The sequence below is a fragment of the Aethalodelphis obliquidens genome, unplaced genomic scaffold, assembly GCF_003676395.1.
Source record: "Aethalodelphis obliquidens isolate GAN/ISIS:26980383/991018 unplaced genomic scaffold, ASM367639v1 scaffold8, whole genome shotgun sequence".
Taxonomy (NCBI): domain Eukaryota; kingdom Metazoa; phylum Chordata; class Mammalia; order Artiodactyla; family Delphinidae; genus Aethalodelphis; species Aethalodelphis obliquidens.
The window spans coordinates 51,107,907-51,135,416 of NW_020837952.1; the positions used below are offsets into that span (position 1 = coordinate 51,107,907).

Below are 27,510 nucleotides of genomic sequence, written 5' to 3' on the forward strand. Positions count from 1 at the left end.
GAGCCTGTGCTCCGCAACGGGAGAGGCCACAACAGTGAGAGGACCGCGTACCGCAAAAAAACAAAAACAAAAACATCTCCTCCTCAAGAGAGGTCTGCTCCTGATATCCTCAACCACAGAATCCTGGTTAATTACTTTAGGGAGTAATCACACCTGTAACTCCTTTCTTTCCTCCCTCCCTCCCTCTCTCCCTCATAGGTGGGGAGGAAAGATTTTAACAGATCACATACATACATTAGTTCCATTCCTTTCCCCTTTATCTTTGGAGACGTCTCTCTCCAGTTAAAAGCAGGACTAGAATCAAAGAAAAATGGAAAAAAAAAAAAAAAAAAAAGACTAGATCTCATGCGATTTTGTCCTTTCAGTGCCTAGAAATCATATTTGCATAACAACTAAGTTGGGTGAAAGTAACCAATAATTATTGAGCATCTATACTAGTTCTAGATCATTGGGTTCTGTGCTCTGTTTACAATAGCTTATTTAATCCTCACAACAGCCTGTTAAGGACATCTTCTTATTCTCATCTTCCTGCTGTGGAAAGCTAGGTGGCACAGGCAAGATCCTGATCCAAGTCTGGATTCCCCAAATTATGTTCCTTCTGCTAAGCTGCAAGCTTTCACTGGTAATCTTTTTCTTAAAGGGCCAGACTATATATTTTTGGCCCTGTGAGCCAATAAGTCTCTGTTGCAGCTACTCAACTTCTGCCAGTTTTAGCCCCAGCGCAGCCACAGACAAAACAAAAATGAATGGTGTGGCTGTGTGTCGATCAATCTTCATTACTGGACGCTGAAATTTGAATTTCATATTTTTATGTGCCGCAAAACACACTTGTCTTTTGATTTCTCTTCTCAGTTGTTAAAAATGTGAAAACCATTCCTCTCTTGAGACAAACAAAAGTAGGTGGTGGGTAAATCTGGCATGAACCAACCCCTGCTGTAAACAGTTAAACATTCCTTAGGAAGATATGAAATTGACTCTGAATGAGATTAAGGGTTAAATGTTTCCTCAGTATATGTGCTGCTGCTGCAACTTGATGCTAGGCTTTTCCTGAAGACGGGAGTCATGTTTTCTACTGCTTTTGTTGTCCCCTTGAGCAGAGCTGACGACGAGCCTGCCTGCACTGCGCTGGGCATTCAATCTGCGCTGAATACATGTGGGTCCGACCGGCAAAGCTTGCCTGGGAAGGACAGCAACTTGAGCCATTTCTCTCAGATAATTGTCTGAGCTGAGATTCCCTTACTTAGAGCAGGTCCCACAGGGCTCTGCTAACCAATTCAGGATCAGTCTTGCCATTCTGATTCAGATACCTCTGACCTGCTGTGGAGAAATGTCGCATATGCTGTAAGAGGAGACTGGGCAATTGAGGGCCCAGGGCGACAAGGCGGGGGCGGGGGAGGAGGGATGTCTAAGCATAAAGGTGGTTGACAGGAACAGCTCTCAAGGAGATGACTAGGAGGCGGCTCTCTCCTTTTCTACGATGTCACTCACATTTTTTTGCTGGGTTCTGTCAGTCCCAGGGAAAGCACAGGATGGTAATCCAGACAAGGACAGAGGTGCAAAGAAACCACTGGAGGGGAACCCCTGCACCTCCTCCATCTGGGTATTTACGGATGATAATCCCTTGCAATTGCTCCTCAGTCTTTTTTTAAGGTTTGTTTTATTTTAACTTTATTGAGGAATAGTTGACACATAACTGTATTATTTAACGTGTCCAACATGATGATCTGACATACCTATATGTTGTAGAATGATTATCAAGACAATTAATGCAACCATTGCATCACACAGGTAACACAGGTAACTCTCCAAAGAAACTGAAATCAGTATTTTGAAGAGATAGCTACACACCATGTTCTCTGCAGCATTATAGCCAAGATATGGAAAAACCTACAAGTCCTTTGAGGATGAATGGATAAAGAAAAACATGAGATAGATATATATCTATAAAAGAAGATTAAGAAAATGTTTCCTCAGTATATGTATATATAATGTGTACACACACACACACACACACACACACACACACACACACACACACACACGGTGGAATACTATTCAGCCTTAAAAAAACCCCGCAATCCTGCCATCTGTGATAGCATGGATGAATCTGGAGGGCATTATCCTAGGTCTTTCTTGACAGTAGCCGCCTGAGGCTAGGATTCTGGTGTCACTTAAGCATCCCCAGAGCCTAGCGTGGGGCCTGATATTATCCACAGCTAATAGTCAAAATATCTCGAGCTGAATGAATATACACAAATTCAAATAGCTAGGGAGTCCTGGAGTCTGGTGATGGTTAGGAAAACAGGACAAAGGGGATAAAGAGGAAAGGTACTCTTTCCTTTAGGACCTTTCCAAAGAAAGGTAGTAAAGTGCAAATGAGTGTCTTTATAATGCAATACTGGGAAAGATAAGGAAGCATTCCTATCTGGTAGATAGGATATCTGGTAGGTAGGAATCACCTGTATGATTTTATTTTTATTTTTTATTCAAGTATAATTGACTCACAATATTATGTTAGTTTTAGGTGTACACCTGCATGGTTTTAGAAACTACTGACAGAGGGGTCTCATATCAGAGGTTCTGATGGTTTAAGGTGAGCCCTAGACTCACAGTTTTTAAATTCTCCCCAGGTGATTTCAATGTGCAGCCATGATTCTGAAGTATGTTCTAAGGTATGATTTTGAATAATCACGTAAACCTTCCATAGAATACAGTGAGAACTGAATGAGATCAAGCATGAAAAGCACTTAGCATAGGCTTGGCACAAAGTAAACGCTCAGGGAATGTTAGCTGGTGATCTGAACACAATACTGGGCCTTCAATTCGTAGATGGCAGCAGGTTACAAGGTGGTCCACAGCTGTCTACTCCTGTGTGTCGGGGAAGGGGCTGGACTTACCCTCTGGGACAGATCTCAGCGACTGCGCCACCAATCTCAAGCACCGAAGCCCTGAGAAGAGACTGCAAGGTAGGCTTAAGCAAGGGCTCTGTTGTTCACTAGCTCTGCTAACTTCAGAAGTCAATTAGCCTCTCTGTGCCACCATCGGCTCCTCTAAAACAGGGATTACGTGAGCGAATGCACATGAATGCGCGAGTCAAGTCGAAGAGATGGGGACTGTGAACTTGAGAGACCTCCAGGAAATCAGATGCCTCTTCTCATCGTAAATATGCCTTCCAGGAAACCGTGCACTGAATGAATACCCGATTGTTTTCTTTACGGCAGGAAGATTCAGGATCACATGTTCCCTTTCTCTCCCTTGCACTGCAAACTGAACAACACAGGTGTCAGGGTGGCTGGGACCTGAGTGAGTGACACAGAAACCAGTGACCTTGCGTGGATCGGCAGAGTGGGGCAGAAACGTTTTCGGGAAATGGCCACCTCTTATGTCCACTAACAGGCCAGGTCAATTTAATTAGCCCCAGGGCTGAAATGCCAGAGCCAGGTAGAGTTACCCACAGCAAGGAAAGGGCTCTGCTTTACTTAGCCGCTGGTCCATCACTCATGGCTTCAAAGGCCTAGCTGGATCTTTTAGTCAGAGATCACCTGCCTATGTCAAAAAAGAAACCCAAAAAAAACCCTGAAATTAAGTTCTGTGTTAGGTGGCTGGAGCTGCTATAGCAAAGTACCATGGACTGTGTAGTTTATGCAACAGAAATTAATTTTCTCAGAGTTCTGGAGGCTGCTCTTATAAAAGAGATCTCACAAAACTCCCTCATGCCTTCCACCAGGAAGACGGCCGTCTATGAACCAGGAAGTGAGCCCTCACCAGACACAGAATCTGCTGGCACCTCCAATCTGCCGGTCCCCAGAACTGTGAGGAACAAATTTCCATCGTTTATAAGCCCCCAGCCTATGGTATTCTGCTATAGCAGCCTAAAAGGACTAAGACAGAATCATTATTCTCAATTCACAGAAGAGGACACTGGGGCTTGGAGAGATGGACTGACTGCCTTAAGTCCAGATGCACAAGCAGTAGGCGACAAACTCAGGAGGAGCGCCCAGCGTCCTGTTCTCCAGTTTGAGAGATGCAGCCATTCTAGTTCACCTGGACAATGGCAGGTGAGGGCCAGCTCAGTGGAAAAGTTTTGGTTTTGCTTTCGGTTTCTTTTTGTGTTGTTTCCCATTATGCAGCACACAGAAGCCTTGTGATTTACTTATCAAAGAGGAAGAAAAACCACGAGACTACCAACAGAACTACCCGGGAAATAGAAAGAATGATTTATAAGGAAAATAGTTTACGCGAAAAGGTCTCTTAGAGGGTGAGGAGAAGTTGGGGGCAGTCTTCTTGCACTGAAGGTCAGATTCTGGAAGCCTCAAATTAAATACACATTCTGTCCCGTGAGGCCGTGCAAGGGGAAGGAGGAAGGAATGACAGAGTAACTCTTCTAGAACAGTGGCTTTGGCTCAGGAGGGCGGGCGATGGGCAAGCTTGCCATCTTTTCAGGATGCTGCTGGGAAAACTCTTTAGCAGCTCAGTATAATTAGAGGTCCCCCCGACCAAGTCCGATAAGCAGCGGGGCTTGCGCTTGGCTGCGTCGTGAGGGTACTTCAGAGGACCCAGTGCCGCTGAAGGCAATGCGGTGGGTTAAGTGCCCGGGGCCTGCTGATGGGAGCTTCCGCGTAGCGTTTGAACAGGCTGCTCCTCTGCGTTAGGAGATGAAAACCTGGCTCAGGGACAAGACATAAATGGAGACAATAAAAATGGCAAGAGGATGTTGGGTGAGGGTGGTTTCTCCCTAGGGCCTGGAGCAAAACTGTGCGTTGTTTAAAACCCCACCAGCCTGCTGGATAAAGCTGAACTGCCTCTTTAGCATTCAGGCCTTAGACCTACCCAGCTCCCAGCCTCACTGCTTACCTGCATGAACCTCCCATCTATCTCCACGGCTGGGCCAGGAATCCTAGCTACCCTGTATTGAGTGCTTCCTGTTTGTCAGGTATTTCCATTCACTTAATCTTTCCAGCAATCCTGTGAGTCTGTACTGATGCCCCTATTGTACAGATGAGGAAAGTCGGCAAAAAAAACCCCAAAATGGAAAAAAAGATGAAGGGATATGCCCAAGGCCATTCTACTAGAAAGGATGGAGACAGAGGTTGGGCACTTAGGCACTCCCTGTATACTGGGCAGAGTCCACGTTGATTAAATTAAATAGACAAACTATGCATTGTTCCCTGACCCTGCCAAGTATTTCCACACTTGCTGCTCTGTTGGCCTGGAACATGCACTCCACCTTCCCCACTTATAGCCCTCCTGGCTCTGACACTCTTCTCAGTGCATCCAAGCACGTCTCTACCTTAGCTCTCTGTACCATGGATGTGCCCCTCCAACACAGCAGCCAACCACATGGCATTTAATTGTCCTTAACCTCCTGATCTTTTTTGTTTTGCGGTACGCGGGCCTTAAACTGCTGTGGCCTCTCCCGTTGCGGAGCACAGGCTCTGGATGCGCAGGCTCAGCGGCCATGGCTCATGGGCCCAGCCGCTCCACGGCATGTGGGATCTTCCTGGACCGGGGCACGAACCCGTGTCCCCTGCATTGGCAGGCCAACTCTCAACCACTGCGCCACCAGGGAAGCCCAACCTCCTGATCTTTGAGTCTACGGTGGACCACCTGTAGGGGGCAGGGGGTGATGACGGTGCAAGCAGAGACTACATCTTATTTTTAATTTCTACGCCTGGTGCAGGGTCCAACGCCAGGCCAGTACCTGCTGAGGGCTTCACCTACTGAATGTGCAACACGGTAAGAACTGGGAATACAGAATGTTTCCCACCAGCAGCTTTCCATGCTCCCTTCCATGCCCAGAAAGGAAGGAGACCAGAAGGCTGGAATTCACTTACTCATTCAACAAATATTTATTGAGAGCTTTCCATGTCCCAGATGGGGACACAGGAATAAACAAAACAAGATCCTTGCCCTCATGGAACTTGCATTTTTATGGGCAAAGTCAGGGATATGAGTTTCCTCTTGCTGCCATAACAAATTACTTTAGGAGCTTAAAACATATCAATGTATTACTTCATAGTTGTATAGGTCAGAAATCTAGGGGCTGGGCTGGGCCGGGATCTCTGCTTGGACTCTCACAAGGTCAAAATCAAGGTGTCAGCCAGCTTGGATCTTATCTGGAGGCTCTGGGGGGAGAATCTAGTCCAAGCTCATCACGTTGTTGGCAGAATTCAGTTCCTTGCGGTTGTAAGACTGAGCTCCCCTCTTGTTTGCTGTCGGCTGGGAGACTTTACTGGCTCCTAACGGCTACTTACATTCCTTGTCACTTTGTCCTCTCTATCTTTAAACTAGTAAAGGCACAGCGAGTCTTCCTCATGCTTCAAATCTGAATTTCCTTCTGCAATATCTGTTCTGCTTCTAGGTAGAGGAAGTTCTCTGCTTTTAAGGACTCCTGTGATTAGACTGGGCCTCTTGGATAATCCAGGATAATCTCCCTATTTTAAGGCCCGTAATTACAGCTACAAAGTCTCTTTTGCCATGTAACATAATATAATCACAGGTTCCAGGGATTAGGGCATGGACTTCTTTGCCGGGGTCATTCTGCCTACCAAATAGGCAGCAGGGGAATAATAAAAATTTTATTTGATTTTTATATTTGATATTTTTACTTGATGTATATATTTTATAATGTTGCTGGAAAGTGCAATGAAGAATAATAAATCTGAGTGAGGGGATCGAGGGTGCTCCTTTGGATAAGATGGTCAGGGAAGCCCACCATGAGGGGATAACATCCAAGTGGACAGAAGGAGGTAATGGGACGAGCAGGGGGCGGGGGCGGTGTGGGAGGCTGGCAGAAGAGCAGTCTGGGCAGAGGGCTGAGGCCCGGGGTGGGAATGCACTGGGCAACTGTCAGGAGGCCAGCGGGGCTGAAGGAGTGCCCAAGGAAGAGCAGGGGCCACGTGACTAGAGTTAGCCGAGGCCAACCCAGGAAGGCTCTTTTCCCCTGCGCTGTGCTTTGCCGTGATTCACTCTGGGCTGCTGGTGGTCTTTACAAACTCTAGAGCTAAGGCGGGAAAACAGGACCAGATGCATGGCTCTAAAGCATGTTAATCGAGAGCTCAGAGGGCATGGAAGGCAGAACCGATGGCATTCAGAATCTGAGCACTTGGAGAATCTGATTTGAGCATTACTAGAGTGTAGCGAGGGGAACAGGAATGGCCCAGACATGGGCTAAGCATCTGGGGCTTGGTGAAGGCCTGCTTGATGTCTCTGACCGGGGGATGTGAGGCACGATGATGCGAAAGGAACACACACATCCAGGTCCACTCCTGCCTGGGGGTCTCTGCACTTGCCCCTCTCTCTCTGCCTGGAACGCTATTATTCTAGATCTTGTAGATCAAGCCATCTTGTAGCATGGCGACAACTTCCAGTCCTCAGGTCTTTAGCTCAAATGTTATTCCCTCAGAGAACCCTTCTGTAAAAGATGGCTCTTTCTAGAAGAATCCAATTGCCTCCATACTTCCCAGCCATCACATTATGTCAGGGTTTCCCAGACTCAGAACTACTGACATTTTGGGCTGGACAGTTCTTCGCTGTAGGAGACTCTCCTGTTCACTGCAGGATGTGTGGCAGCCTCCCTGGCCTTTATCCCCTAAAGGCCAAGAGCATCTCCCTAGCTGTGACAACGAAAAATGTCTCTGGACATTGCCAATGTCCCCTGGGGCACCAAATTTGCCACCAACGCCCCACTGATAACCGCTGTTCTATGTCACTGTCTTCAAAACAGCATCTTCCAAAATTATTTACTTCATTCGACCACAAATACTTACTCAATGTCTAGTATATGCCAGGAATGATTCTAGGTACAGGAGATAAAGCAGGAAAATTAACAGACAGAATTATTACAACCCTTGAGGAACTTATATCCTCATGGAAAGAGACAGATAGCTAAGAAGAAAATGGACAGAATGATCATAGGCCAGAAGGCGACAAACACCGTGGGGGAGGAAGAGGCAGGGTGGGGGCACGAGGCTGCAGTTTGCAGCTGGAGAGACTCACGGGGGTCGTGTTCAAGGAACAGAGGGAAGGCAGAACGATGGGCGCTGGGTGGGTGCAGGAGCCCAGGAGGAGACGGCACCAAAGGACACCAGGGCAAGACTGCTTCTCTCCCACAACGACAAGCAACCTCCCATGAAGAGGGCTCCTTTTTGTCTTGGTCAGTGGCATCCCCAGGCCAAGAAACGTGAATAGACAAAGGAGTGGTCAGCTCTGGGGAGGGAGAGCTCAGCCCCAGGTGTCTTCACTGGACAAGAGACAGAGTTCCTATCAAAAGAAGCTGAAGAGCCACATTGTGGGGCCCACTTTTGAACCTCAAATAGAAAAGGAAAGGGCAAGTGCTAATCGCTGATATTTATTGATCCAGACACTGTCTCAAGCACGTTTCAAATATTACCTCATTTCTTCAGCAAAGCAACCCTGTTAGGTGGGAACTCTTTTTGTCCTGACATGATAACTAAAGAAAAGATTGGTAATTGCCCAGAACCATGAAGGCAGGACTCGAACCCAGGGTAGTTCATCTCCAGAACATAAGCAATACTGTCTTCTGGCAGGAAGAATGAAATAGGAGCTCCAGAAGCACAGGGTGACGGCCAGCCGCCCTGCAGTCTCTTTGGCCACTTTTAAGGGATGACGACACGCACCCGCTGCTACATTTACCGAGCACTGACGACATGCCCAATCTTGTCCTGTCATAGTAAAGGTACTCTGTCACCTCATTGGCCTACCACAGTCCTTTGTGAGGCAGAAACAGCCGCCTCCATCTCACATGTGAATAAACCCGGGCTCAGAGAACCAGTGACGTGCAGGGAACCAGGGGTGTTAGGTCCCCAGAAGAGAAGAATGCGATGTATTGTTCACCTTCTCTCCCTCAGATATCTAAGGGGTCATCAGGCGGACGAGGGAGACTTATTCCGTATGAACCCACAAGGCAGCGCTAAGGCCAAAGGAGATTCTGGTTCAGGATATGAAGTGGACAAGCACTGGGTAAAATCCCTGTGCTCTACGGTAGGACCTTACTGTTTACCCATTCTACATATGCTAGTTTGCACCTACTAATCCCAAACTCCCAATCCGTCCCTCCCGCAGCTCCCCCAGGACAGGAAGCACTCTTATTAGTTGACATCAACCTCCAGGGAGATCTTGGGCACATCACGGCTTTGCGTGTGAGTCAGCCCGTTGAACACCTGCAACGCCTTGGATTCATGACTCTTAATGGGGATAGAACCCCTTTCCGGGACAGGCTGGCACAATGAAGAGTTCCTGCATCCTGCGTGGGTCCCACTGGACATGCATGTTATACTTGTGCATAACTGTCATAACTATCTGAGTCTGAAACTAATACTACTTCCAAAACAGAGTGCTTTTCTGGGCATCATTTAACAGACACTGAACTTGGAATACAAGCAAAGATGGTTATTTCCTGCTGCCTGAAGAGTTGTTCACTAGATTGGAAAACTTCTCACAGATGGCAAACCCCGCTCACGGAACCTGGACCGCCAGTGTCCCATTAGAACCATCTTGCTTTGTAGCTGCCACACTGAAGACAGCTCTCTCGCGAGCACAGGCATACAAGCATCTAGTACTTCATTAACTTCATTATGCCTTTGACTATAGCCAAGCCTGAGCAATTACACATTGCAGTCACTATTATTTTATAGTAAATGAATTTCCTTTTTTTCTTTATATCATAGCTAGGGAACTGTACTGATTTTTTTGACATTATATTTGTAGATCATGTAATATAGGTAATCTTTGGATTTTATTCCAGGATTGTAAAAGAGGCACTCAAGACATTTGTTACAAAAAAAAAAAGGGGCAAGGCCACTGGCTGAAAGAACAGAATGCATTTTCATTATTTTTGCAGTTGACCCTAAGTTGAAAACTAAAATGAAGTCAAATAAAAGGCCACAAAGATTGGCCTAACTCCAATAACACTCGCCAGAGATAAATATTAAGTCTGTGCCTTAGGGTCAATAAATCTACTACAGGAGCACGGAACTGGGAACCTTTGGCCGAACGGTCATTCAGGGAGCTTTTCAGTTGAACTCAAGTTCAACTGGAGCTTGATGTGCAAATGGCCATGCAGGTCTGACCTAGGAGGCTGGTATGCATCAGAACATGTAGGGAGCATGTTTACAATAGTGGTTACCTGGCCTCATCTTTCAAGATTCAGATTCAGTCTCTCCAGGTTAGGGCCTGGAAAGTAACATCTTAAATAGGCATTTTAAGTGATTCAGAAAAGTGGGTGGAAGTGTCCAGGTGGAGGTGTGAGCCTTTGATAAGAGCCAGAACGTGTCACCTGAATTAGAATGTCACCCTTGAAGACAGAGATTGGGGCTATCTAGAGGCGACCCACCAATCAGTATGGTGAGAGGTTTAAAGCTGTCTCACACCCCATTCCTTCCCATGGAAAGTTCTGGAGGGCTGCTAGCTGGTGACTGGCTTCAGATATGTAACGACACAGAGGATGTTGATTAAGAAGGTACAATTTTATGGTGCCTATGCCCTTATAGTAGAAAAATGAATGAGAACCTGCAGAACGAAAGACAGTAAACATTTCTATTAAGTGTGGTGTCAGATGAACCGTTCCTTGAACCGCAAGCATCTTTCATAGGGATTATTCTACAAACTCCATTTAATTACTTCTACACCAAGGGCTTGGGATACAGAGCTCAAAAAGTGATCACCTCTGTCCTCCGAGTTCACGGAGGTAGGGGCGGTTGTTTCCAAACTTGTTTCCATAGTTCTACGATCAAGTAAGAGTGGGGAATGCTGGTGGGTTTAACAGCTTTACTTCTGGATTTTCCAGCATCTCTAATATGCCAACATGAAATCTGAATCTCCAAGGCAGGGATGCAATATGCAGATTTCTCAACCTTAGCTGTCCACGGTTCACAGTTTCTGAACACATGCTACCATCACCTGCAATATCTCCTAGAATTAGTCTAGAAAATGCTGGTCCAGGGTTATTGCAGGGCTGATGTTCAACTCTGAATCTCAATCAGGCTAGAGGCTCAAGTCACACTGAATTTATTTACAGATAAGCAAACTCTCCTCTACTAGACAATCATCTTTTTTTAAGAAATAAATTTATTTATTTATTTTGGCTGTGTTGGATCTTCGCTGCTGTGAGTGCGCTTTCTCTAGTTGCGGCGAGTGGGGGCATCTCTTGTTGCAGAGCATGGGCTCTAGCCGCACAGGCTTCAGTAGTTGTGGTACGCGGGCTCAGTAGTTGTGGCACGCGGGCTCAGTAGTTGTGGCTCGGGGGCTCTAGAGTGCAGGCTCAGTAGTTGTGGCGCATGGGCTTAGTTGCTCCATGGCATGTGGGATCTTCCCGGACCAGGGATCGACCCTGTGTCCCCTGCATTGGCGGGGGGATTCTTAACCACTGGGCCACCAGGGAAGCCCAATTGGTATCACATTTAAAAAAATCATTTTCTGCCCTAAATAACAGGCACTCAGTAGCATGTGCTGAAGGAAGAAACTACATTTAAATCTGGTTTCTCTGGACGTACTTATTACAGACACAAATCATCCAATCCCAATATTCCTTCAGAGCATGAAGAGATCTCGGCTCTTGACCCAAGAGACAAAGAGGGCTCAGGGAAATGAAAAGACTGGCCTAGGCTGCAGAATGCCAGGTGCCAGAGGGAGAGCAGAGGGTGGCCCTACAGCCCACACTGCCAGTTGTCCCACTAAAGCTATTTCTTTAACAGCTGTTAAGCAAGTTGTCAAATGTTGGCTCCTTCGATCGCCACCATGGAATTCGCCACCGTGTCTGACTTTACCACGAATTTCCTTCCCTTTACTTCTTCACAGCCCAGTTTGCTCCAACCTCAGAGGTGAGTCAGTCCTTGAATGTCCCAATTTTGTTGTTCTGTAGATAAGGATTCCTAGAGAAATTCTTCCTCCCTCCCTGGAGAGCCAGGCCTCCATCTGCCTGTCTCTGGCCTAATTTGGGGACTGAAAGGAACAGGATGCATTTTACTTTTAAATTGTTCCTGAAAGCACATCTTCTGGTTAATATTATATCCTTAATATGTCTCAGGGAGGACACATCCTCTCTGTGAGTAACGTCTAGGATCCTGGGCGGACAAGCCTCCTGTAAACTTGCCATCTTCTTTCTACTGGCCTGCCTTCCCCGGTCCCTTCTCCAATCACCTACTACTTTGAGCTCTCTTTTCCTTTCTGTTCTTTGCTGGTGTTTGTTTTTAAGATACTCACTCTCAGCGTATGAACTGGAGTGGGTTGAATCTTTACGAGACTATCATAATCTTGGTTTCATTTGTTTGTTTTTTAAAGTCCTGCAGACAGCTGCTTGCACCTAGGAGATGATGAACTGACAGAATGGTTGGGAATGGACACATCTCTGCGCGAGGATACGGGAGTTCTCCTTTATTCCACCTGAATGGCTGTAGCAAGGACCCTGAGCGGCGGCTGTCTGGACGTCCACAGCTGCTGTGGTTTAGTAGCTCCCTTCATACGGAATTAAGTTGTAAACCGCTCCAGGAAGAAGGGAGCCGGATGAGTGGGAGAGGTGGGCAGATCTTCCCTCATCTTTTAGGACCCTGGGGGCTTTGTGCAAGCAGACTGGGAAAGAAAAACAAAGAGGAAGGGAAACTGGCTGGCTCTTCGAAGGCGAGTGTCTAGCATACAAGACAATTCTAGGAATTAACAAAGATGACGCATGGTAAGGTGCCTTGTAGGATGCCTGGTGAATGCAGCTGTATCTGATAAATGTGGCTGAACCTGAATTACTTGAAAATAGATACTAGGCTGTGGTCAGGAGGAGAAAGAAAAACCACGACCAACTTCCAAAAGCACTTGGGTTGACCAGCTCCCCTGTAACTATACCACCACCTTGGAGCCTCACAGCGGGCTCTGGGATAGGACTATCATTCTCAGATCACAGATGAGGAACCTAAGGTTTGGAGAGCTTGAGCAGCTTTCCAAAGGCACAAAGTTGAAAAGCGTCAAGGTCAAGTCTTAAAGGCAGATCTTCCAGCTCCAACATTTTATACATTTTCTGGGGCTTTTCAAAGTAGAATCGGCTGATATACAAACTAACATTGTCATTTTTTTTTCTAAAATGATATGAAAAGTTAACCTTTTCTAGTTAGTGGAGAGATTAAAAACTGCAAGGTGACTGCATTATATTTGGGGAAAAGCAAGAAAATGTCCTGGTTCTTTCTGACCCGAGAGCTTAGGAGACCTCAGCAAACCCTAGGGAACCAGGTAACCACCATTTTTAAAGCAGGTGGATCCCATTCCCTGATGAAATAAGTGGCAGAAAAATGCAACAGGACACAGGCTAAGTTCATTAAACAAGTTACCTCATTAACCCTCACACACTAGGTGGTGGTGTTATTTATCCTGTTTTATTAGGGAGAGAACTAAGGTTCAAGGAGGTGAAGCAACTTGGCCAAGCTCCCAGAGGATAAACGGCTAAATTCCAGCCTAACCAGACCTGTCTTGGCTTCCCAGCACCAAGCTGAAGGCTCAGCACGGGGCTCGGCTGGAGATACCCCGTCTGGAGGCTTGAGATGCGCTGGGATTCAGGGGCGCAGGTTCTCTCCAGTGGAGTCCTGACAATTTCCGCTAGAATCTAAGTGTCTGGATGACTCATCCACTGATGTGTGGCACAATCCTCAGTCTTAAAATAACAAACCCCCGTCATGAAAGTCAATGCGTTTCGATGTCGCAGAAATCCTTTTCTAACGATCACTTGGTGTCACTGGCTTATTTAAATGGATACATCACTTCTAACAGGGCTTTTTCCCATCTGCTCTGCCCTCTTAGAAGCAGCCAGAAGGGAAGCAACTCACTGCCTTGGTCTATCAAGTAGGGGCTGCAGAGGGTTTAGGTACCTGTCTGTCTCCTGAAGGAGGGGACATGCCATTTGGGTCATCATAAATTCCCCAGTGTGCTACACTGTTCTTCCTCCTGCAAACCCAGATTGATGACCGGTGGTTTTTGTTTGATGCAGATAACCATGACCCCGATGCTGGGTCCTAGAGGCACTGCAGTTCATCTCCATGTGACATTTTCTATTATTCTATGCTGTGGAAGGCAGGAACTAAACACACGCCAGGGCTCACCTGAGATGCCCCTTCTCCCACCTGATAAGCATGGGTGTCCCGAGCTGTAGGAAAGCCGGGAGTGAATGTGTGGAAACCCAGGCACAGGAGATCAACGTGAGGTGATCACTTGCTGAGCAGAAGCAGCATGGGGGGCCCTCTCACTGGCCCACTGTGGGTTCCTAAAGGGTCCAGCCTCAAATGCGCTGAGAAAACAGATCCTGGGGAAGCTTGCAGGAAGGGGTAATGGGGTGCCACGTTTTATCAGAGCAGACCCTTGGACCTTCTGCTCCAGAAACATCCTGGAGGCTTCCTTTAGGGCAGAATCCTGGACCCCTCCCCAGACCTTTCAAGAGTCTAGGACTCCACATTTAAAAAAAGTATTCTTGATAGAATAGAAGCCACTAAAGTTCAAGCTAGGAAGGTTAGCAGTTAATAGGCTCCTTACTTATCAGACTACATCCTTTCAGTCTCTAAGCTTGAGTTTCCTGGGTATAAAACAGATAAGAATAGCCCCTGCCTCATGAGGTTAGTGTGAGGATCGGATGAGATGAACACCTAGAACGCACCAGGGACAGCACCGGGTCAATACTTAGCTGGCATGCAGAGGCTTACCCATTATTAAAACACCGAAATACCTCTAATCAGCTAAGAAAAGCTGCTGCTCTGAGCCCCTTTGCGCTCCCTCCCTGAACCTGGCCCCTCTCAGGGACTCCCCAGAATTTCCCACCATCCAGCAACTCACGGGTGAATGCCCAGCACAGCCTCCAGGATGCAGCCTGGGTTTGTGAAGGGCTGGTGGTTACCATTCTTCCATTGCAACCCCTGCAGGCTGTGATGCCTGGTAGGTGTTACATCCCGTGCGGCATGCCTGGACGTTCTGGCAAACGTTGGCTAAAGGAATGTCCCCCCAGTTCAAAGGACAGCTTTCAATGAAGGCCTCCCTAACCTCTGGCTGCCCAGGACACTGACCCTGGACCTTTCTTTCCTTGTCTTATTCCAGCTTTGACCCCCCTCTGACCTGATCTCGGAACTTTCACTCTGGAAGCTTGACTCTCAGCCTTTTTCCTGTGGCCTCTGGGGCTCCGTGTTTGCACCTGACCTCTCAGGAATCTGACCCTCAGCTCTCAGAGTTGAGTCTGGCTCTTCCCACTACAGACTGACCTTAGCGTCCAGGACAGGCTACCACCTACCACTTTCAGGTGGCGCCATGCCCAGACCCCTGCCCCAACGCAGTACAGCTGGTCCCAGATGCCAGGTCCCAGCCCTTCTTGGCCGGACCTACCCTACTGCCCCCTGAGCTCCAAGTTCCAGTTCCAGGTAGTGGCAAAGAGGATGCAGGGGAAGAAGCAGAATTCAGAGGCATTTCATAGGTAGACAGTGGCAGGACGTGGGCCTAAGGAGAGGGAGGTTGCTCTAGTTTCATCCTTTATAAGCTCCACGAGGTCATGGGCTGTGTCTGGTGTATTAGCATAGGGCCTAGTGCACAGTAAGCATTAGACAGACAAGAGCTGCACAAAGAATGAATGAATGAATGAATGAATGATGCTGTTAACAGAGACAGAAAGAAAAGAGGAGGTGCACATTTTGGGTTAGCAGCAAGGCAGAAAATGGATTTGATTTCAGACACATGGTGTTTAGGGGCTGTGGTATCCCTAAGTACCAATTACCAAATATTTCTGCCTTTTCTTCTTCCAGGCACATGGTCGGGTTGCACTTGGCCACACTACTCGAAGGGGAGCACGACCGCAGGATATGCTTTAGCCAATTTCATGTTAGCTCCTCGAAAAGACACATGCACCCCAATGTGCACTGTGGCACTATTTACAAGAGCCGAGACACGGGAGCAACGTAAATGTCCCTTGACAGATGAATGGATAAAGATGTGGTACATATATACAATGGAATACTACTCGGCCATAAAAAAGGGATGAAATAATGCCATTTGCAGCAACATGGATGGACCTAGAGATTATCATACTAAGTAAACCAGACAGAAAAAGACAAATATCATATGATATCACTTGTATGTGGAATCTAAAAAAAAATGATACAAATGAACTTACATACAAGACAGAAATAGACCTAGAGACAGAAAACAAATTTATGGTTACCAAAGTGGAAAGGGAGGGGAGGGATAAATTAGGAGTTTGGGATTAACATATACACACTACTATATATAAAATAGATAACCAACAAGGACCTACTGTATAGCACAGGGAACAATATTCAATATTTTCTAATAAACCATGAGGGAAAAGAATCTGAAACAAAAAGATATGTATGCACGTATAACTGAATCACTGCTGTACACCTGAAACTAACACAACACTGTAAATCAACTATACTTCAATTATACGAAAAAAGGGAAAAAACAAAATAACACAAAAAAGAAATTATGTCGCTTCTGACAAGACTTTGAGTCAATACACATCAGTAACTTTGCTCCCCATACAAAGATGAATCTTGAATGCTGAGGATGAACACAGATCCTGGGGACCTAAAGTGGACACGGTGATCTCTAGTCTCTATTAACAGAGCCAAGGAACCTACAGGTCACACTCGTAAAGCTGTCCCGCTGGATCTGGGGCTGACGGTCAGTCCGGAGAGGGGCTTTTTGGTGAGAATGCCACGGACTGCCACGGCCCAGTAGCGACTTTGCCTGTAGCTGCAGCCCTAAGCAAGAACCAGGAGGCCAACGCCTTATGTACCGTCCAGTGCAGAACTCAGGCAACCAGGTGGCCTTCTCCCGTGCTTTGGCCCACCTCCTGTCCCACCCCCAGCAAGCCACCCTCATGACTTACCTGTGTTGTAGCCCCTTCCAAGGGCAGGCCAAGGGCGGTGATTTTTCCACAGGTTTCCGAGGTACCAATCACTCTGGTTCTCTACCAGGCCCAGGACCTGTTGACCTGTGAAGTACAGAGAATGCAAAGGTCTTAAAAGAAGCCAAGCCACGTGGGACAGTGAGTACTGAACGGCAGATACAACAATGGCAAATCATCGTAACACAGGTTTTGTTACTGGGAGCTTTTATGAGGTGCCAAACTCTTATCTAAGCGCTTCACTTGTATTAATATGTTTAATTCTCACACTTAGGCAGCCCAGCCATTTTCATTATCCCTATTTTATAGAAAAGAAATGGAGGTCGCCCAGAGTACTTAATTAACTTGCCCAAGGTCATCCAGTTAATCTGTGACAAAGCCAGAATCCCAAACTATTCATCCGTCCATCTGTCCATCTATCCCTTAACTCACGTGAACACATATTTATTTACTTACATACTCTTCTTCAAATGTTCCAGTTCACTATTTCCCAAGGTATATTAATTGACTGGCTTTTGAGGCAGAAGTTGAGGTAATTTTCTCACTCAGAGAGGAAGAAAGGACCCTTGGTTAATGAGAAGGGAGCCCCCAGAGAAGAGCCACATTCTTGCAGCGTTTTTACTCTCACATCCACTTTGTCTTTTGTCAACAAGCATCACGTCAAGGCAGGCGTGTTTTCTAGAGGAACAATTGCTTCTCTGTCCCCAGAGCTCGGCTTTGACGTGGGCCTCGCCCTCTACTGTACTGAGGCCAACATCAAAGGCGAGTCAGGTCTCTCAATCAATTTCTTAGCAGCTTTAGCACCTCAGGTGAGTCCTCCACTCACCCCAATTTCTTAGAGTGTTAATGTTTCCGGACTCAGGTCTTCTAGGTGGGGCAGGCAGCCATCAGAATCAACTATCTTCTATTAGACAACTCTATCATGCCATGTGCAGAAGGTGTTCCCTTGCAACTACTATCAACAGCACTTTACAAACTAGGAAAACTGAGGACCGTGATTTGTATAACTTGCGTATCCTGGAGCCAGGATATGAATCTATAGTTATCTGACATCCGGATTCTTTCCACTGTCTCTGCATCACTGCTTACCTTTACAACAAACATTTGAGGCAGAAATTATAAGTCCACATTTTACAGGATGAGATACTGAGACTCGGAAATGTAAGTAACTTGCTAAAGGTCACAGGACTAATGGGCACTGTCTTCCACAGCTAACCGATGTCTTCTGGAGCTAAAATCCTTATATTGTCTGAGAAATAAAGCTCTTTCTGACCAAATGGAAGCCTAGCAGCCCGTGAAGAAAGCACGACGGTTCTCCTGGAATACCACGCTGGGCGACATAGAACCTCTGTGGTGTGATGACAGCTCCCTGAAATGATGGTGTGTGGGTTTGGTGTAATTTATTTGATCAATTTATCGAGCTCCCATCTAAATCACTGCCCCAGCACAAATACATAAATTAGCGGCATAGGAAAAACACTACCACCCACTGTGTCATTGTATATAATCACAACCAAAACGTGTAGAATCCCTCAGAAAAACAGGTCACCAATTCAGAAAGTGCAAGAGCTAATCAATTCCACATGCTACAAGCTTGGGACGTTCGTGCACAACAGATCTGAAAGGCGCGTTGCCCTCAGCCGAGCAAGCTGTGTGCTGAGTCCTGATGCTGTAACCTTGTTGGAGAGCCTGTTTAATAGCCTCACTCCGAGGCTGGGACTCAAAGGGCATGTGGGGTCCTTGGGGGAGCTGGTTCGTTATTACTAATGACCCCTGGTTGGCGTCACCATGGTTTTCTTTGGCATGATGAAAGAGGGGTGTCATGTGCTCAGAACCGATAAAGGGGAATGACGTTTCACTGAGTTTAGGGTGGCCATCTGAATTTCAGGAGAGGTAATCTTCAGCTATCTGAAAGTCCAAATTCCACTTTCGGACATGCCATGAATTGTATTCTGCCTCGACCTACTCTTCAGATGAATTTTCTAACAGCCACACGAAAATGCATAGCTTTACTGCTTGTGTCCTCATCTCCACGTCTTGCTCGTACAGCTCTCGCCAGCCTTGCCCCCTGCCACTCCCTACCAGCAATCCTTTCAGGCCCATCTCTGGCAAGAAGCAGACTGTGAATTCCCGCATTAGATGGGGGACATCTCGACTTAGCGCTTCCTCCCGGTATTTTTGCCATCGGCTGACTTATGTCCTGTCAAGGACAGAATGGGTGATGTTCAAGCACACACGCCTCATCTGTAAATGTCCACCTCTCCATTTGTCCAAGGGCAAGGAGTGCATAATATCTAACACACTAATAGGCATGAATAAATGTCTGCTAAATAAATGACATCTGGTGTGTAAATCTCTCCTGAATGGAGACCACTTATGTTACTGTATTAGTGTCCCCACATTTCTGAGGTTGCAAAGCATTTCATCCTCTCCCCACTCGCCAACATCAACATATTCTCTCACTCAGCTCTGGGAACTCTGGCGTCTTCCTCAGTTGCATGGAAAACTGCAAAGATGGGGGTGGCAACACCTGAAAGCATCTTTTATATGGGTTGCTCTACTGGAGCCTTCAACTCAAGGGCTTCATCTTCAGAGAAGGAGTAATTTGCATGGTTAACCTTAAGCCATGTTATCTCAAAGGATAACATCCAAATTCTCCTTCTGTCACTTTGCACCTGGGCTGCATATCCTTTGATGGTGGCAAGCGGCCCTTTCACATATGCCCGTCCTCTTTAAGGTTAAGAAAACAAAATCCTTAATTAGCAACACGATAGCTGTAATTTTAATATCCACTGGTTGAGAAGGCAAAATAATAAACAGCTACTAAGATTTCATTTTGCTTTTTTAGATGAATTCATTAGCTGCTTTGTCGATGATTAAAGCGACAGCTGGGCTTTGCAAGTGGGCTTGTGAATACCCTGGGCTAACTGCCTTCACCCCTGCAGAGGTCTGTGTCCGTGGACCGGAAACCACGTGCAGCAGTGTAGCCAGAGGGGAAGGCTGGGGCCAGGCTGCCTGGTTCCTATTTCTAGCTCTGCCACTTTTTAGCTGTGTAGCCTTGAAGAAATTACTTAACCTCTCTGTGCCCCAGTATCTAACTGCTGTGACTTCACATGTTTAAATGACTTCATATGTGTTAAGGGCTAACCACAGGGGCTGGGGCACATTAAAAACTATATAAGTAATAGCTCTTCTTAAATATCATCATTCAAGCTCATCGGTCAGCTTCTGAAAGACAGTGAGCCCATCCAAATGGTTTTCTTTTCGAAGGCCCTCTAGCACAACAATTAAGTCCTTCTAGAAGTTTGTTTCTTTAAGTGTGGTCTGAGGACCAACTGCTACATAAACACCTGGGCTTCTTGTTAAGAGTGCAGATTCCCAGGCCTCAACTGTGACGTTAACTGTGACCGGAAGGCTGCTTCCCTCTACATCTTTCGTTTTGTGAAGGAGGGATTTCCCGGCTTCTTACCCCAATCCTTCCTCTTCCCCAAGGGCAGGGAAGGAGCTACCTGGCCTGGTGAGTTTCAGAGAGAACCGAGCTCAGGTGGCCTAGCTATTCCTTCATCTTCCTCCTAGGAGCCAGTGTGCCAGCAGAGCTCCACCTTGGATCGGTTGTACAGGGCAGGTCCCCTCCGGATGAGGCTGCAGTCGCCCCACACTTCCTGTGACAGGGTGGGCGATTCCAGCTCCGGGGTTGGTATTATGAATATCCGCCGTAGATGCGCATCTAAGTCAAAACCTCCAATTTCACTTTTATCAGCAAAATAAGGTGACATTTTGCTCTCCTTTGTCTTATCTCTCAGGATCTGGGAGTATGGGGGTAATATCACATACTAATTCCCTCATCACATAACACTTCTAAATAAGAACTCTGGCCACTGGGTCTAGTAACCTGCATTAAAAAAAAATCCTCCAGGTAATCCGGATGCACACTAAAATCTGAGAATTACTGATCAGGGTCTGGGAGCTCTGTCCTGGCTTTGGTTATCAGTGAGGTTCCCTTGCACGGCCCCTAGCAAACAATAAAACTCACGTGGTGTCTCAATCTAGCGCATCAACCAGCAGAGTTCAGTGGCCGCCTCGGGTGACGCTTCTTGAGTACAGTAACGTGGTGAAGAAAGTGTATGAGAGCCAGACTGCCTGCTTTCCAATCCCGGCTCCTCACCCAGGTGCTAGCTGTGTGACTTTAGACAAATTACTCAACCTCTCTGTGCCTGTTTCTTCATTCATTTATAACATGGCATTGACAAAAGTACACACCTCAGAATTGAACATTTTTTTTTCTCTAGGCACAAGTTAATTTGTGAAAATGAAGCTGTGTTCTTTGCTTATTCAAACATCACCACTAACAACGCCCAGAAAATAGTAAAATGTTCAGTAGGTATCTACTCTTGTCATCATACCCAGAATTCCCTGGCCCAATATTCTGCCCCATTGGCCTGGGTTCGGTGTCTTCGGTCTTAGCGGTTCCCTCCCTTCCTTAGCTGACACGATCCTTACCCTACCTACACTTTCGTTCAGTTTGATGTTGATTGAGGGTTTGCTTTGTGTCAGATACCACACAAAATACTAAGGAATCAAAGACAGATAAAACATAGCCTGCACCCTAGAGGCAGCTGGAAGGAGACAGGTAAACAATTATGAAGCAGCGCGGTACATGCAATGACAGAAACGCTGATACGTAGGAGGAATGGAGGGCAGGGAATAGTGGATTCTATGGGGAGAGCGCGTGATGCCCGTTTCCTGTCTACTGCAGCCCCTGCCACACTGCAGGCCACACCTGCCCCTTCCACACAGACCTCCAAGCTCCCAGGCTTCCCCCAAAGCTTTTCGGGTAGCACTGCTGTCCTGGAACACTGTTCTGGGCATAGCCGTCCTCAGGTCCCCGGTGACAGCACACATGAGACAGCTTATTTTCACAGCTCTGGCAATCCCAGCTCACCAGCCAGGTGGCAACTACAGCCTGGTCTCCAGAGGTCAAAGTCTAAAGTCTTAATCTTGATGATGCAAACCCATCCTGGGCTTGCTATCCCATGAAGGCGTACAACCCCAGGGATTCCTCTTGGGGAGATGACGCGGGATGCTGGTGTGCTGCCGCCCTCAGCATTCCACACCGCCTGTCTCCTCTATAATAGGAGTTATTATAATAAAACACTGTGATGAACAGAAAAGGCTCTGTCATTGTTTTCTGCGCTGGCCCTGTGGTTATGATTAAGTGCACTGTTTCCCGTCTTCCTTACTCTCGGCACAAGTTAACTTATGAAAATGAAGCTGTCTTCTTTGCTTATTCATACATCACCACTAACAGCCAGACAAGAGCGAACAAGCTTGCTATTCTGCTGGGGCCCCGGTGTCGGTGTCACCAGCCAGCAGACGGATGGCTCCAGACGGGGAACTCCCCTGGTTCCCTCCTTCCGCAGCTTTTGGCTCCAGGCAGGGCTGCTGCCATTCAGGAGGTGAGGCCCCAGGGAAGCAGGGATTGGTGACGCTTCCACGTGGCACACTGAATGTGGAAAGGGCAGGCGGGGCATTTGCCCACCAGGTATAAATTAGAAAGACAAAGGGTTTTACAACCAGACAAAACAGAGTTCAAGCTCCAGTTCTGTATGGCTTGACCAGGGCATAACTTCTCTGAGCCTCAATTTCCTTATCAGTAAAAGGGCAAGAACAGAATCCCCACCCCCTGCCTCTAAGAATGGATGTATTGATAAATAAGATAGTACCGTAAAGTGCCTGGTTCGTGGTTAGATGCTCAACTAAAGGCATCTCCCTTTTTCCCTATAGTGATGGTCATTGTTCAGAAAGTCTAAGTTTTCCGATTCAAGCACTGACCCTAGCTGCATAGGCTGGGCTCTGCGAAATTCAGCCAGCTGCTCCCCCAGCTGCCATGCTGCTGGCCCTTCCCCAGCCCCGCTGAAACTTTTCGAAGCCTTTAGCTTCTGTGACACTAGTCTCCTAGCTGTTTTCTTCCCTCTGGACATTCCTTCCCCACCTCCTTCATGGGGGTCCCCTCCCTCTGTCTCCCCTGAATGCTGGGCTCCCCAACTCCCATCCTTGCCCCCTCTTTTTGCTCTACGTCGTATCCTTGGATGATGGAATCTAACTCAACAGCTTCAAATACCACTGAGGGGGGCTTCCCTGGTGGCGCAGTGGTTGACAGTCTGCCTGCCGATGCTGGGGACACGGGTTCGTGCCCTGGTCTGGGAAGATCCCACATGCCGCGGAGCGGCTGGGCCCGTGGGCCATGGCCGCTGAGCCTGCGCGTCTGGAGCCTGTGCTCCGCAACGGGAGAGGCCGCAACAGTGAGAGGCCCGCGTACCACAGAAAAACAAGAACAAAAACAAATACCACTGAGGGGAAGATGTCACCCATCTCCGTATCGGACTACTTTCCAGAGCTTCTTACTCTTACATCCAACTATCTTCATCTGGCTCTTTCACAGCGACCTTCAACTCAAACTGATCAAAATCAAATGCACACTTTTCTCTTCCTAAATAATGTCTGACTCCTGCCTTTTTGCGGTTAGTAGCATCAAGGTTTCCCTTGTCACTGAAGCCAGGACCTTTGAATCGAGCTTGACACCCCCCTCTCCTCACCCCTCACATCATTGCCATAACCGACTCCTCCAGATTTTATCTATTATTTTTCAGCCTCACCCCCTTCCTCGCTCTATCCTCATCATCTCTCTTTCCCTGATACCTTAGCAGATTCATCCTCGATCACCTTTCCCTCAGGGGTGCCCCCTGCCATTCTATTTTGCTTTACTCAGCCGCAGAAATATTTTAAAAGTACAAATTTAATGACTTTGCTTCCTTGAGTGAGAAATGTAATGCTCCTGAGGCCTAGTACAGTGTGGATGAATGGCGGGCTGGATGAACGAATGAAGAAATGGAAAATAAATATTATCTGCAACCCACAAACCTAGACCATCCAGAACTGGTGAGCTCCATGTGAATGGCGTGGAAGTGGCTGTGCACCAGTTATAGCCTCTCCAGGTGAACAGCAGGAGCAGGTAGCTCTGGCCCCGATGATGGCTGCTTCCGGTGCTACCTTTTTCCCACCCCCAGGAAAGCTCCTGGGTGCACAGGGGGAGTCTGCCAACCGCTGCTGCACATCCAACCAGCTGTGCTTATAGCAGGAGGGGAATATTAAAATGTTATCACCAGGGGCTGCCCTGAGTATCAGCAGGGAAAACAATGCCCTTCCAACCTCATGTGTATTCGACTAAGCTATTTTAAAACAGAAAAGCCTCTAATAGTACCATTCCTCCATGCATGTCTGAGTACAGCATGGCTGTAATAAGGAAAACATAAGAGTATCACATTGCCATTTACTAAACATCTGAAAGAACAGCTTCACAGCCATAGGTGCCCCCGGCTAGTGGGTGTAGAACAATAAAACATCTCCTGAGAAGATGGGACACAAAAGGGTATTTCAACAGGCCTGAAAGGGTTGAAAAGGACTGTTTCGGAACTTGCAGGTTTCACAGTTCTGACTTCTTCCATTTGGTTGTAGCTAAATGCACTCTGGGAACACAGAGGTTCACATGAGCTGCGGAGGGCTTAATAATTCCTCTGGAACTGCCTAGTTTGACAGATGAAGCCCAGAGAAGGGGATGGAGGTGTTCAGAAACACGCCGCCAACGCAAGATATAGGACTCCACCACCGACTCTACGTTCCCTGTTTTTTTTTTTTTTTCTATGCTTAAGCTTCTCCAACTTGGCCTCCTCTTCTTCCCTTAAACTTTAATATAATTCTCATCTGGTTCAAATTTCTAGCTCTTCTACGCTTGAATGGTAATCCTGGGCAAATTCTTAGTTCCTCAGCTTCCTCCTCTGTAAAATGGTAAAGGTTTCTATTTCACGGGGCTGCATGGGGACCCTGAACCAGGTTTATGTGCCCCATGTTTATGTTGCATGTCCTTGAGATGGAATCCATGTGCTCTAGTTAAAAAGGTCCTGTCGCCCATCATTTTGTTTCCTTGGGGCTGCTTGACGAAGCACCCCCGGCTCCAGTTTATACCTTGTTCAGCCAACCCTGATTTCATCTGGAGAAAAATACTTCACCCTTACTGACCTCTATAGTTGAGGGATAATCCCTTTTAAGAGGAATTAGAATCAGTTTCACTCTAGAAGGTAGAAATAGGCTGCATGAGTTAAGATTGAAGGAAGATAGATTTTGCTTCTTGTAAGCAAGACCGTAAGTATCACTGGAGTTCACCCAGACAGAAGTCAGCTGCATTTCCAGGGAGAAGCTCCCGGGCACGGCTTCCGAGGCTGCGTGATTCCACCCCCATCCAGCAGGTATTCACCACGTCCCTGCTGTGCACTGGGCCCTGTACCAACTGCTGGAGACACAGCAGTAAAGGAAACACTGCCTTCGGGACTGCATGATCTCTGCAAAAAGCTTCTCGAATGGTTTGGCTGCTCTCTGCACACCCCACTGGACTCTTACAGAAGCAGATTCTCTCAGGGTGAGGCCAGGGGGTCTCTCTGCAAAGGACAGCTGCAGGAATTCTGATGCAAAGTAGGTCTGGGGACCTTTGGGAGCGGGAGGTCACCCGGCAGGCATGCTGTAGGCGGATTACCTGCACTGAGCAGAAACACAAGATTTGCTGACCTCAAAGCTCCCTTCCAACATGACCATGAGATCTCTTTATTCGGGCTAGCAACGCCTTTCTCAACATCCTCCTCGTGCTGGGCTGTCCCCACACATGTTCTCGCACTTGTGCTGCGTGTGTGCGCGTGGCTGCCCCGCGAGGGGAGGCTGTTCTTCTCAGGGCAGCCCCTGCTCGGTGAGCACTTTGCCCAGGCACCGGGATACATGTTTGTCTTGCATCATCTCAGAGTGCCCTACAACAACCCCAGTGAAGTGGGCACGGTGCTCATCTCATCTTTCGAAAGGGAAACTGAGGCTAAGAGAGGGGAAAGTCACGTGTCAAGGACATGTGACTAAGGACCACAGAGCGGGGGCTTGTGTTCCGGTCTCTGTGTTGCAAAAGTCTATGTTTTGCACCTAAATTCATGGTTAGGAACAATCTGCAAGGCATTCCTCTCCCCAGGGGAAGGGCTGCAGCTGGCACAGCTGTGGGCAAAGCTCCAAAGGACCTAGAGAGGATGGGTGGAAAGGCTGGTCAAGGTGTCTAGCCCTCCCGTTCCTGCCCGTGGTGCCCCCTGGGGCTGCAGGCAGGGGTCTAGGACTCTGCAGAGCCCTCTGGATCCCATCGGGGCCTCTGAGTCTAATTTCCTTCAGCATTAATACCAGGGCGCTGAGCTGAGAGCATGTCCTACCCAGGGACATCGAGGAAGAACGGAAAAGGCAGGCCTGAGACTCAGAAAAGAGCCTGCCATCCAATAAAGGTCCAGAGAACGATATTCCATCTGCCGAGATGCAATACCAAGCTTCCCTATCCCCCAAGTCAGCCCCAAGAGGGCCCGCGTTAACTTAATGTACAGTTTAAAAACTCCTGCTCAGCCTCAAATAATGATTTCTCTCTTCTTCCTTCCGTGATCTTTGGTCTTTGGAAATGGGAAAAATGAAAAAGGGATGCGGAGCCAGCCGCTGGGCTCTCTTCCAAGGCTGCTTTTATCACACAGACTCCCAGGACGCTCGGCTGCCGTCACTGCTCAGATGAGGCCTCAGCTCGGGGAGCAGAGCTGGCCTGCATCCAGCTACCACTGCCATCCATGGACTTCTTGGGTCGGTCTCTTTTTAAAAACACAATTGGTTGGTATCTTTCAGATTCTTCATTCACAGACACTCCTTGAATCACTAATAATAGTGCCTAGGAGCAATCCTCTCACTTTTCCCACTGGGGTTGCAGAAAAAGCACTTGCTTGCAGGATTCAAAGGGCAACATTTAAGTTCTGGCTTTTCCAATTATTAACTGTGCAACCCGGGCCCAAACTACTCCTTTTTTTTTTTTTTTTTTTTTTTTTGTGGTCGGCGGGCCTCTCACTGTTGTGGCCTCTCCCGTTGCGGAGCACAGGCTCCGGACGCGCACGCTCAGTGGCCATGGCTCACGGGCCCAGCCGCTCCGCGGCACGTGGGATCTTCCCGGACTGGGGCACGGATCCGTGTCCCCTGCATCGGCAGGTGGACTCTCAACCACTGCATCACCAGGGAAGGCCAAACTACTCCATTTTTGAACTTTATTTTTTATTATTGTTTTATTATTTTCATTTTATAAAAGGGATGATGATAAAATTCACCATCATGCCATCATAAGGTTGTTTTTAGAGTGAAATGAAAGGCTGTAAACTGTAAACTACCATTCAACTTTAAGTATTATCATTATTACCACGCCTTTCTGGGTCTTATGTAGCTATTACTTAATTTTTTTTCCCCAATAGCATTTCTGAGATTACAGTATTATTACTCATTGATACTCTACTTATGCAGAAGCCAGATACTGAGCAAACTTTACAGTCTGAAACACAGCCTGGAAGGTGGGAGTTACCAGGAGAGGCCCCTGCGTGGCTGAGAAGCACTCAGGAAGCTTGAGCACAAAATCTCTCTATATTCTCAAGGCTGGTCTTTGGGCAGATTATCGAGATGAAGTAATGCTCCTTCAGGGAGGAAAGACAGGCAGGAAATTCAAAACAGAGATACTG

At 47.3% G+C, this 27,510-nt stretch overlaps 1 protein-coding gene across 1 annotated transcript in view; it reads right to left on the reverse strand.

The window, feature by feature from the left end:
• Positions 1-27,510, reverse strand: part of LARGE1 (LARGE xylosyl- and glucuronyltransferase 1) — a 587,913-nt gene that overhangs the window by 107,150 nt on the left and 453,253 nt on the right. The window contains exon 7 of the mRNA XM_027107480.1: positions 16,880-16,984. Coding sequence (XP_026963281.1) covers positions 16,880-16,984 — 105 coding nt within the window. The remainder of the gene's footprint in view (positions 1-16,879; positions 16,985-27,510) is intronic.